Source organism: Sphaerodactylus townsendi, unplaced genomic scaffold, assembly GCF_021028975.2.
Source record: "Sphaerodactylus townsendi isolate TG3544 unplaced genomic scaffold, MPM_Stown_v2.3 scaffold_934, whole genome shotgun sequence".
NCBI lineage: Eukaryota > Metazoa > Chordata > Lepidosauria > Squamata > Sphaerodactylidae > Sphaerodactylus > Sphaerodactylus townsendi.
In genome coordinates this window covers 1-11,850 of record NW_025951171.1, presented here as the reverse complement: position 1 = coordinate 11,850, position 11,850 = coordinate 1, and the positions used below count along the sequence as shown (strand labels likewise).

General features: G+C 46.2%; 1 protein-coding gene across 1 annotated transcript; it reads left to right on the top strand.

The window, feature by feature from the left end:
- The first annotated feature begins 4,024 nt into the window (after window positions 1-4,024).
- On the top strand, window positions 4,025-8,585 carry LOC125425605 (mitochondrial import inner membrane translocase subunit Tim23-like). The gene is made up of 2 exons (XM_048483179.1): window positions 4,025-4,177; window positions 8,129-8,585. The coding sequence occupies exons 1-2, from the start codon at window positions 4,048-4,050 to the stop codon at window positions 8,242-8,244; spliced, it is 246 nt and encodes an 81-aa protein (XP_048339136.1). The 5' UTR covers window positions 4,025-4,047; the 3' UTR covers window positions 8,245-8,585.
- The last annotated feature ends 3,265 nt before the right edge of the window (window positions 8,586-11,850 follow it).

The window sequence follows — 11,850 nt, the reverse complement described above, 5'->3', positions numbered from 1 at the left end:
GGTTCGCCACCACTGATCTAGTGGTTTGTTTTTTGGCAGCCCAGGGAACTGCATTACAGAATGTATGGTATCTTTTCAGTCCTGACAACTGGCAATATTTGCCTCTTTAGCCAAGTCTGTGAAAACGAGATTCAGATGCTTGAAAGAGCGCTAAGGGCTCAGACTTCATTTTTAATGCTTTTTGGAAAATGCATTCTTTTGTGGTCAGCACACAGGAAACATGGTCCCTTGATCCCAGGTCCCCATAGTTCAAGATTCCAATGTGCCAAGTAACATATTAACAGATGCTTCACAGCTGTGTTTGTTTTCTTGAGTAAACGTTCCGTGTTTGTTCCAGTTCTTTACCTTGACCTCTCTTTGAGTGACAAGTCTGCAGACTGCTATAGAACATAATGAGCTTTTTTGGGGGGAAAGGGGCACATTGGAAATCTGGTGCTTTGGGGGAGAAGGGTATCCTAATTTTTAAAAAGCACACTTGAGTTATCACCATTACAGTTTCAGTTCAAAAGCAAGAAATATTTTATATTTCTCAAATAACACTTTTGAAATAATGATGCACATGTTCTTACATTTGGTAGTTGAGTTTCACCAATCACCCACCCAGGAGCAGCAGTGGCGTAGGAGGTTAAGAGCTCGTGTATCTAATCTGGAGGAACCGGGTTTGATTCCCAGCTCTGCCACCTGAGCTGTGGAGGCTTCTCTGGGGAATTCAGATTAGCCTGTGCACCCCAAACACGCCAGCTGGGTGACCTTGGGCTAGTCACAGCTTCTCAGAGCTCTCTCAGCCCCACCTACCTCACAGGGTGCTTGTTGTGAGGGGGGAAGGGCAAGGAGATTGTCAGCCCCTTTGAGTCTCCTGCAGGAGAGAAAGGGGGGATATAAAGCCAAACTCTTCTTTCTCTTCTTCTTCATATCTGTTCTGTGGTTATTTCTCTGTTCAGTGTTTGTAAACAGTGCAAGTCAGTTCTTTTGAATCCAGGGTTTAGCATCCTTGGACAATACAGTACAATAAGATGATTACGTATTCCCAGTCCTTAAACTTTAAAACAGCGATGCGAGACATGCGGCTAAAGGGCTAGATTCGGCCCCTTGAGAAGGCTTATCAGACCCACAAACAAGCTTAGAAGATGAAGAAGAGTTTGGATTTATATCCCCCCCTTTCTCTCCTGCAGGAGACTCAAAGGGGCTTAGAATCTCCTTGCCCTTCCCCCCTCACAACAAACACCCTGTGAGGTAGGTGGGGCTGAGAGAGCTCCGAGAAGCTGTGACTAGCCCAAGGTCACCCAACTGGCTTAGGCAGTGTCTCCCCCCCCCCCCCCCCCAGTGTAATCTGGTCTGGCACGCCTAGGTAGCCACCCCAGCCTGCTTCAGGCTTAACAGTGTAAGCAGCCAGCCCATCCTGCTCCTGATTTGTCCTGGCAGCCTTCCCCCCACTTCCCCGTGCCAGTATGAGCTGGTGATCCCATTGCAGGCTTGCCAGCTGAGGCAGCCACACCTCCCAGTTCCAACCACCTCCCCTAGTACTGAGCTGGGCTGGCACAGTTGCTGTAAGCTTGTCAGATGAGGTGACCACTCCCTGCCAGTGGCAATCTGGGCTGGTGAGCCTGCTGGGGACTTGCCAGCTAAGATAGCGCGCACCCCCTCCTCCGGGGCCCAGCCTGACCAAGTCACGTTGATGTCATATCTGGCATAAATGAGTTCAACGCTCTGCTTTCAAAGGTTCCGTTCCGCTTCGTATTTGCCTTGCACTCTTGTGCTCTCTGCCTAGTTGGCCGACCTGGTTCAAATTGATCTTTGAACTCATTAAGGACGAGGCAACAGGAAGAATTTTTATTTCCTTCAGCGCTCGTCTGCTGTTTGTCTCTGCTGCTTCGAAAATCCCTAACTGCAGATCGACGGTCCTGGGGTGATATTGGAGGGATGCCCCCTGCCTTTTCCGACATTGCAGGGCTGACCTATTTTTTGCATCACCGTTTAAATTCGTTTGCGTCTTGTCCTTTTTTGAAAGATCAAGTATTTGGTTACTGAAAGAAAAGCAGATCCTTTCCTCTCCTCCCGTTCCTGTGTCACTTCAGTTCATCCCCCTGAATTCCTTAACTACCTGTTGTCTTCATCCTCGGTAACGGTTCAGGCCTTGTCTGCCCGTAGCTGTTACCAGTAACACCCCGTTACGCAGCACTGCAGTGATCCTCTCATTGGAGCAGGAACAGCAGTGGCGTAGGAGGTTAAGAGCTCGTGTATCTAATCTGGAGGAACCGGGTTTGATTCCCAGCTCTGCTGCCTGAGCTGTGGAGGCTTCTCTGGGGAATTCAGATTAGCCTGTGCACTCCCACACACGCCAGCTGGGTGACCTTGGGCTAGTCACGGCTTCTTGGAGCTCTCTCAGCCCCACCCACCTCACAGGGTGTTTGTTGTGAGGGGGGAAGGGCGAGGAGAATGTAAGCCCCTTTGAGTCTCCTGCAGGAGAGAAAGGGGGGTACAAATCCAAACTCCTCTTCTTCTACTCTTAATTGCTTCAGTTTGTCTTTACATTAGCTGCTGTGGAAATAGCCTGTTTAACTGCAGCATGCAGAATGTTTTTGTTTTCTACCGGGTTTGCTTCTTTTTAGAGGGGCCTGCTTATCATTTTTTAAAAATAATTGGTAACCAAGGGGAGCATAGACATATAAGAACTAGCAACTTCTGATGACATGGATTGTGATGCCTTTTGAAAGATTTCCCTCGTCTAAGAACTGTGCCTTACAACTATGCTCAGGTTTGGGCACTAGTAATGTCACAGCGCTGTATCTTTCCTCTATCACTGAGCTGCAAAAATGCCAAGATCGTGAGGCTTATTTTAATGTGTCATCTTTTGTGGCTTGTTTGTAACGTATTGACTTCATTGGTGTTTTTAACAGTTTCAAATTATTGTACATTTTGTTCTGAGTCACTCTGAGCCCTGCTCAAGAGAGGAGGGTGGGATATAAGCAACAAATAATCAATATCATAATGCTGCTGTAGCCTGCCCAGTGGTTTTGGTTTCTCCCCATGCCAAAATGCTTTGAAATCCTCCTCCAGTTTTAAGAGCATTGTCGTGTGGCACATGAGGTTTCTGTTCGTCCTTGAGTGCATGGCCTAATTCTGATTCTGCCAGCGCAATGTGCGAGATGAGTCTTGCCCTTCATTTGCTCTATAGGAGTTAGAGATGAGGATTGTTTTGTTAGTTAATCCAGTACAAGCACATTCATTTTAAAGGGTTTAGACTGGTGGTTCCTGGCCCCTCAATGATGCGGCTGGCCTCCACACGGGCCAGGACCTTTACGGCCCTGGCCCCGGCCTGGTGGAACACTCTCCCTCCAACTGTCCGGGCCCTGCAGGACCTTGGTGAATTCCACAGGGCCTGTAAGACCGAGTTGTTCCGCCGGGCCTTTGGAGTGTCCAGTCGCTGAGTGGCGCCCCCTTCCCCCTCCCCCCTTGTTTTTTGCACTTACCATCTTATGCACTTTACCACCTTACCACCCTCCTAGAGAGGAGCCTGGCCTCTCCCTCTTCTTTTTGTTGGGATGATCTTAATAAATTGGATTATAGGGCGCCTGTCTGTGATATTAACTGCTGTTTAAATAGATTTTAACGGATTTTAGTATGATATTGTTTGTTATTGACTTTTAATTAATTGTGTATGTGTGAATGTTGTACACCGCCCAGAGCCCCTAGGGGATGGGGCGGTTTTATAAATCGAATGAATGAATGAATGAATGAATCAATCAATCAATCAATCAATCAATCAATCTGCATAGGATTATGCTATTGGCCTTGCAAATAAATTAATGGATTCCTGGCCACTCATATCCATGTTAGTCATTTGCAGAATACCTGGGGTGGGGGTGGGAGGAGGATACTAACTCTTATAAAGCATCCCTACCTAATCACCATCATTTTTATTCTACATGGACAACTAGAAGACTGAGTTCAACTCCGTTAGAAAGGAGATAACTTGAGATCAGAATCTTACTGGGTTATTTGTGAAAATGTTATTTATTGTGATTTATTTCATTCTGTTGGACTGACATGGGGACTTCTGTTCCAGCACTGCTATATAGCGCCTTTGGCGTGGTCATAGAGAAAACGCGAGGCGCTGAGGATGATCTGAACACAGTGGCTGCTGGAACCATGACAGGAATGCTGTATAAAAGCACAGGTGTGTTGGTTGACAAAGGATCTTAATTTAATCTTAATTTTGAGAACCGGAACTGAGTCAAAATCATTCCTGCTTGGAGTGGGACTTCCTAGGTCATTTTTCCATCAGCTTCTCGTAACAGCCTATCTGTCAATTTTTGTGACAACGATGTGGTCTTTTTTCATTTTGCAAACTAGGCACGGTGTAGAAACCACAGTTCACTCGTATGTATTCACCAGCTAAATTTTAATCTGAAGCCCCAGTCTGAATGCCTTGATCGGTATTTATCACCATTTATCACCTTTATCACCATTTTTCATTAATGGTGATAAACATTGGCACTGAGGGCTAATAGCCAACAATTGTAGGGGAAATAATGTGTGGAACAGAAACTGGAGGTAGGAATAAGACAATGCCACATCTTGAAAGGAGTGATGATTGGTTGAACCCCAACAATAACTTCTGCTAAGGGAAGTGGGGAAGGGGATAACTTTTTGCTAATTTCCCTGTAGTGCTGTGCCCCTCCTACCATTCTGGAGGTCTCCCAAGACCATTAAGACAAGTCTTAGAAGCACGAACTCGGAATACAGATCACAGCAGAGGTTTTTGTTCAAGTCAGTGTAGCTTTTAGAGCTGCTATATTTACCTGGTACACTTGAATATCCTCTAGCTTGTTCAAGTTGTTATCACAAGCAATAAAGCCATTTGTTCAGTTTGCTCACAGAATTGTTAACTTGTGACATTTTAAATGAGAGGTCTCTTTTGCTTGACCTTCTTGTGACACACACTGTTGCAATTCTTATCCTAGACAAGGGCCATTAGAATGAATAATTGCAGAAGGAAGTACAAGCTTCTGATTATTGATCCATTAGCAGCACTTGAGAAGAATTGTACAATCTCAGCGGGTATGAAGTGCATCAATTCACGGGAACGTGTTCTGACCTTGGATTGTGCTTCTACTGAAAGTCAGCTGCTTTAAACCTACCACTCTGCTGACTGTCTGCCCTCAGAAACTTTAACAGTATTACATTTAATTCTCAGCTCAACATCTCTCTTCCAGTCGCAGGTTAAAGCTAAACCTTCCTTGGGAAAAGGCCTAAAATATGGTTCGGTCTAAATTTATTTGGGACTCTTTAGTTTGGAGAGGAGACGGCTGAGGAGGGATATGATTGAAGTCTATAAAATTATGCATGGGGTAGAAAATGTTGACAGAGAGAAATTTTTCTCTCTTTCTCACAATACTAGAACCAGGGGGCATTCATTGAAAATGCTGGGGGGAAGAATTAGGACTAATAAAAGGAAACACTTCTTCACGCAACGTGTGATTGGTGTTTGGAATATGCTGCCACAGGAGGTGGTGATGGCCACTAACCTGGATAGCTTTAAAAGGGGCTTGGACAGATTTATGGAGGAGAAGTCGATCTATGGCTACCAATCTTGATCCTCCTTGATCTCAGATTGCAAATGCCTTAGCAGACCAGGTGCTCAGGAGTAGCAGCAGCAGAAGGCCATTGCTTTCACATCCTGCTTGTGAGCTCCCAAAGGCACCTGGTGGGCCACTGCGAGTAGCAGAGAGTGCTGGACTAGATGGACTCTGGTCTGATCCAGCTGGCTTGTTCTTATGTTCTTATGGTTGGGCATTTGACCGGTCAGTTATTGCCCAAGCAAGAAATGTTTTTAGAACAGCAAGATACTTCATTTGTAAATAAGTGTGACATTTGCGATAATTGTAAACCAATAGAGAAATCAACGTCACAGTTTTTAAAAAGTGAATTATTGTAACTGGCCGTTGTGGGTTTTCTGGATTGTGTGGCTGTGGTCTGGTAGTTTTTCTCGCATCTATGGCTGGCATCTTCAGAAGAGTGTCATTAGTAAGTTGTGTTTCTCTAAATGGTATAGTGTGCTCACCTACAGAAAAATGGGAAAAAGACATAGCTGTCTGCACTGCCAAACAAGAAAAAATTCAACAAATGCCAAAAAAAGTCAGCAGAAACCTTCACTCAACACCTCATGTATTTTCCTCAATCTGACCAAATGCTGACTTTCCAATGAGGAAGTACCTCACCTTGACCAAGGGAGGCAACTTTGCGGTTTCCCCCACCACCATTCTTACGGAAGACAATTTTTTCAACGAAATGTTAGGAGCCCAAAAACTACTGTGGCCACACAGCCTGTGGATTCTGGCCACAAAAGCCTTTGACAGTACTTTGAATTATTACAGCCTCGGGCAAGGTTTTATAAAACTCACCAAAAGGTTTGTTTGCAGATAGTTGTCTACCAGCATAAGCCGTTTTATGATATGTCTCACTATGTCTGCATATGTCAGAGACTGATAATGATAGACACTTGTTTTGTGAGACTCGCTGAAGCCGAGTTGCTATCCAAGGCCAGCAGAATTCTGTCTGCAAGGGAGGGGGGCATACTTTGCCCTATCATTTGATAAACAGAACCGAAAGAGAGGGCGTTCTGAAGGCGTTCAGGCTAAATCTTCCCAAACGCTCTTGAACGACCAATTCAGCTTTGTTTGCCAATGAAACCACTTGTTCCTGGATTTCATAAAAACAAACCTAAATGTTTATTAGTGCTTATCTCTACTGCCTTTCTTCTGGATCAGTTGGGTGTTGGGCAATAGAATTTCAGGCCACGGAGGAGGCTGGGCGTTTGACAAAAACCTCCTCTGACAGACATGGAAGATACTTCTTCAGGTGGCTCTGCTTCAGCCATTCCACTATGGCTTCTAGCCACCTGACCGGGTCTTCTGGAACTATATCTGGTTGGCCAACTGGCCGCCCATCAATAGACACTGCTGGGGGTCATTTGCGTATTGATCGCAACCTAGCTCAAATCACCTGACCAGTTGGTCAAGGGGGCACATATAGACGTTAAAAAGCATTGGGGAGAAGATCACTCCGTGTGCGACCCAACACACCAAAGGGTTTCGTGTTGAGACCCTAGCACCATCCTCTGTCCCCTACGTGGAGATGAAAGATCAACCTCACAGCTGCCCCGCAGGCCCACCCTGATCCAGCTGTCTGCAGGTATCATCTCTGAGGGCAACCAGCACAGTTTTCTGTCCATGATCAGGTTGAAAGCTGGACTGGAATTGGATCTAGGACCAATGCTTTCTGCAGGAGAGCCTGAGGCTGCTTTGCCATTGCCCGTTTTACTACCTTACCCAGGAATGACAAGTTCAAAACTGGATGGTAGATGGGCAGATCAAACAGCTCTAGTGTTGGGATTCTTCAATGGTGGCTTCACCACTGCCTCCTTCAGCATTCCCAGGAAGACCCCTGAACTCAGGGAAAGGTTGAAAAATCTCTTAATCAGAACTCTGCGCGCACACACACACACCCAGCCTTAGCTAACCAAGGACAGGCCTGGGTCAAGGAGGCAAATAGCTGGTTTACAGCAAATAGGACCCTGTCCAGTGGTGGGATCCAAAAATTTTATCAGGTTCCCATGGTGGTGGGATTCAAACTGGCGTAGCGCCAATGGGGCTGGGCAGGGCATGACGGGGGCGTAGCCGGGCATTCCAGGGGTGGGGCATTCCTGGGTGGGGCTGTGGCAAGGACGCAGCCGCTGCGCCTGTCCTTGGGCAGGAAACGAATGCACGCAGGCACAGGCTGCCACGCACGCTGGTGCACTTCCTGCTAGACTGCTTCAAGTTCTGCCCGCTACTGCTGAGAGGAGGGCCGTAACTAAGGCAAAAATGATGTGGCAAAATCACCAATTAGTAACCCCCTCTCGGCACACACAAATAATTAGTAACCTACTCTCAGGAACCTGTGAGAACCTGCTAGATCCCACCTCTGACCCTGTCTACATTGGTTTGGGAGAGTTGTCTAAATTGATCTAACATAGGACATGAAGACTACCAAGGGGGCTCTAGTTTGCTCAGTGTATCACCAGTGATCCTTGGCTGAGATCTCCTCGTGCTTTCATATCATTTACTTCCCCTTTCTTCTCCTACAGGTGGACTACGTGGGATAGCAAGGGGCGGCATTGCGGGACTGACGCTCACCAGCCTCTACGCTCTCTATAACAACTGGGAGCACATGAAGGGTTCCTTGCAGAGGCAGTCCCTCTGATCAGAGCTGAGAACAGACCACCCTCCTGTACAGTGCAGTGAGACCCATGGCCCTTCCATATGGCATGGCGTGGAACAGACCCAAGACTGCAGGGTCCCACTGTGGCCACCCCGGTTATCACCGCTAGCTCGTCCTTTGAGCTGACAGACTGCAACACTTGCCCGTGAAGAAGGAACGTCGCTGTCAGTTTCAAGAACTTGTCTCCGCAGCATGTTCACTTTTGTTTGGACCGAAGTTACTGCATTAACTTGGGTCACATATAACCATCCATTCGGCAGTATCAGGTTTCTGTATGCTAGTATCATTGCTGTATTTGAATAAAGTGTGTGACCTTGAAGATATTTTTCCACTTCTCTGAAGCCTTGTTCATCAACAGATGAGTCAAGGGCAGAACAGACTTTTTGCAAGTTCCCAGTGTACTCTCCTTTGCTTCATGGATGCAAGGGAGGAGGGGGGGAGGTTTCAGAATCTCTGCTACTTTCACTGTTCTGAATTGTTTATAGTTCTTGACTGAAGGGATGACTGCTACTTCACTCTCGGAGTCTTAAAATTTTAGAGCTTCCGTAATGACTTGCTTGCTTGATTATCTACGCAGCAGTGGCGCAGGAGGTTAAGAGCTCGTGTATCTAATCTGGAGGAACCGGGTTTGATTCCCAGCTCTGAGCTGTGGAGGCTTATCTGGGGAATTCAGATTAGCCTGTACACTCCCACACACGCCAGCTGGGTGACCTTGGGCTAGTCACGGCTTCTCGGAGCTCTCTCAGCCCCACCCACCTCACAGGGTGTTTGTTGTGAGGGGGGAAGGGAAAGGAGATTGTAAGCCCCTTTGAGTCTCCTGCAGGAGAGAAAGGGGGGCTATAAATCCAAACACTTCTTCTTCTTCGACTGTAATACGCAGACTCTACCATCCAACCTCTTCCCTGTGCCAAATATTAAACATTGTAAGGCTCAAATAGAAGACTGCCTAGAAAATTCAGGACCAGCTACTCAGCAACTGGAGACCTCATGCAAGCGCCATGTCATTGCTGACCCATGGGGCAACACCACATCACCATGGTTATTAATGAGATCTTGTTTACAGGTGGTTTATCATTGCCCCCCTCCCGCCCGGCAAGCTGATATTCACTTTACTCAAATGGGAAGGCTGAGTCAACCTTTAGCCAGCTTCTTGAAGCAGATTTCCATCAGAATCAAACGCAGCAGTACATTGTAGTACAGCAGTACTGCAGTACATTGCAATAGGAATAAGGGAACCGTACAAAAGATTGAATGTGTGGGGGGTTTTTTTGCAATCTTGCCTTTTATTATTATTAGTCTTTATTTGGCCTTTTAGAAAGACTGCAAACGAGCGCTAAGTCGGTGTTTGAACAGTTGGAAATTGATTGGTGGTTCAGGAGCAGCAGTGGCGTAGGAGGTTAAGAGCTCGTGTATCTAATCTGGAGGAACCGGGTTTGATTCCCCGCTCTGCCGCCTGAGCTGTGGAGGCTTATCTGGGGAATTCAGGTTAGCCTGGGCACTCCCACACACGCCAGCTGGGTGACCTTGGGCTAGTCACAGCTTCTCGGAGCTCTCTCAGCCCCACCCACCTCACAGGGTGCGTGTTGTGAGGGGGAAGGGCAAGGAGATTGTCAGCCCCTTTGAGTCTCCTGCAGGAGAAAAAGGGATATAAATCCAAACTCCTCCTCCTCCTTTTGTCCTTAGGGGACACATATGCTCAAGGATAGGAAATGGGTCATCTCAGACTTGCATTGCTACTCCACAGGAACACAAAACATCCGACATAATATTGCATGCAGAATCCAGCTTCTGGAAATGTTTAGGTGCAAGTTGCAGATGGCACATAAGCTGCGGGCGTACTGCACCTCACTAATGTAAGGTTGGCTGTTATAGAGGACATTGGTTGTCCCTATTTTTGCAGGGCAGAGTATGCAGCTGAGCTTGGCCTCACAAGTTTCCAGCCTGTACAACTGTTGGTATCTAACAGCAGTGGCATAGGAGGTTAAGAGCTCGTGTATCTAATCTGGAGGAACCGGGTTTGATTCCCAGCTCTGCCGCCTGAGCTGTGGAGGCTTCTCTGGGGAATTCAGACTAGCCTGGGCACTCCCACATACGCCAGCTGGGTGACCTTGGGCTAGTCACAGCTTCTCGGAGCTCTCTCAGCCCCACCTACCTCACAGGGTGTTTGTTGTGAGGGGGGGAAGGGCAAGGAGATTGTCAGCCCCTTTGAGTCTCCTGCAGGAGAGAAAGGGGGGATACAAATCCAAACTCCTCCTCTTCTTCTAACACACTTCCAGATGAACACAGCTACCCCCGAAGCTTACAAAAAGCTACATTTTTTTATTCAAAAAGCAGCTTGAATACTTTAAGCATAGATGCCAATTCAGCTTTTATCTCCTCCCGAAAAGACCAGTTAAGATAAAGACAGACACTGTTAAGTTCACAGCAATGGTTTAATGAAAAAAGTTTTTAGTGGTGACAAGTATCAGGATAAGGTGGAAAAAAGTTTTTAGGGTTCATAAGCTTTATTTCGCATACCATTCATTTCTTTTGATTTTGTAATAGCCAAGTATGCCGTACGCAACATCTGAACCATTTATTAAAACTAAGTGACTGATTAAAAAAAAAAAATACACCCGTTTAAAATTTCTGAGGTTGAACCAATCTCGTGTAACTTCTAGCAATTTGGATCGGAAAGCCCTTCTAGACAAGAATATTGAATCGGTGCCAATTTAGCCAGGTACATTATCCACCCAGTAAGATTAGGCAAGTGGTATTAAGATTCAGTGCTAGGACAGGGCCCTGGACATTTGAAGTTCCTCATTCTAAACAAGGCAAAACTTTGTAATTCATCTGAGAAATGCTTACGTTTTTTAAAAAACTGAATAGCAAAGTTAACAATTCATACTTGGGCTATATGCTTTATAGCATCAATACACACTAGACAGCTTTCGTCTATTTCCTGGCCGATTAAAAAAAACCCCACGCACAAGATGTATGTGCTACACAGAGTTCATCAGCAACTGATGTTATAGCACCAACGCTCTTTATGTACTTTCCCCCCCTTAACTCCTGATTTAGCCAAAGGAGTTCCAACTGATATGTATACCACGTATTGACCTGGGAATCGAAATGGCAGATAGAGGCAGAGATCTTATTTATGTCTAGATCTGTTTAAAACAATGGAAAAACAGCTGTTTTAAAAGAGCTCTTCCAGCTATCAGAAATAAGGTAAAAAGGAAAAAGCAGAGTTGGAGCTAACTTAAACTATCCCTGAGCCCCTTGGGGCAAGGAAACAAGTCATTGTTCCGGAGGCGTAGTTCAAATATCAGGAAGAGCTCTCAAAGCACCAACTTCCACAACGGCAAGAGAATCCAAGCCACAAGCCAGGGAAAAGTTATTCACATTGTTAAGCCCATGAGATGCATATAAGGATAATGTTGCTTGCATGTGATGGGAGTTGACTCCCCAAAATAAAAAAAGAACACTCGTCTCACATCCATCCCCCCAGTTACAAGTCCATACAACTCCTAAAGTGGGAGTCCAAAGTTCAGAAGAGGCGGACCAGCGAAACACACAAACGCAGCAGACTTCAATCACTCGGTTTGA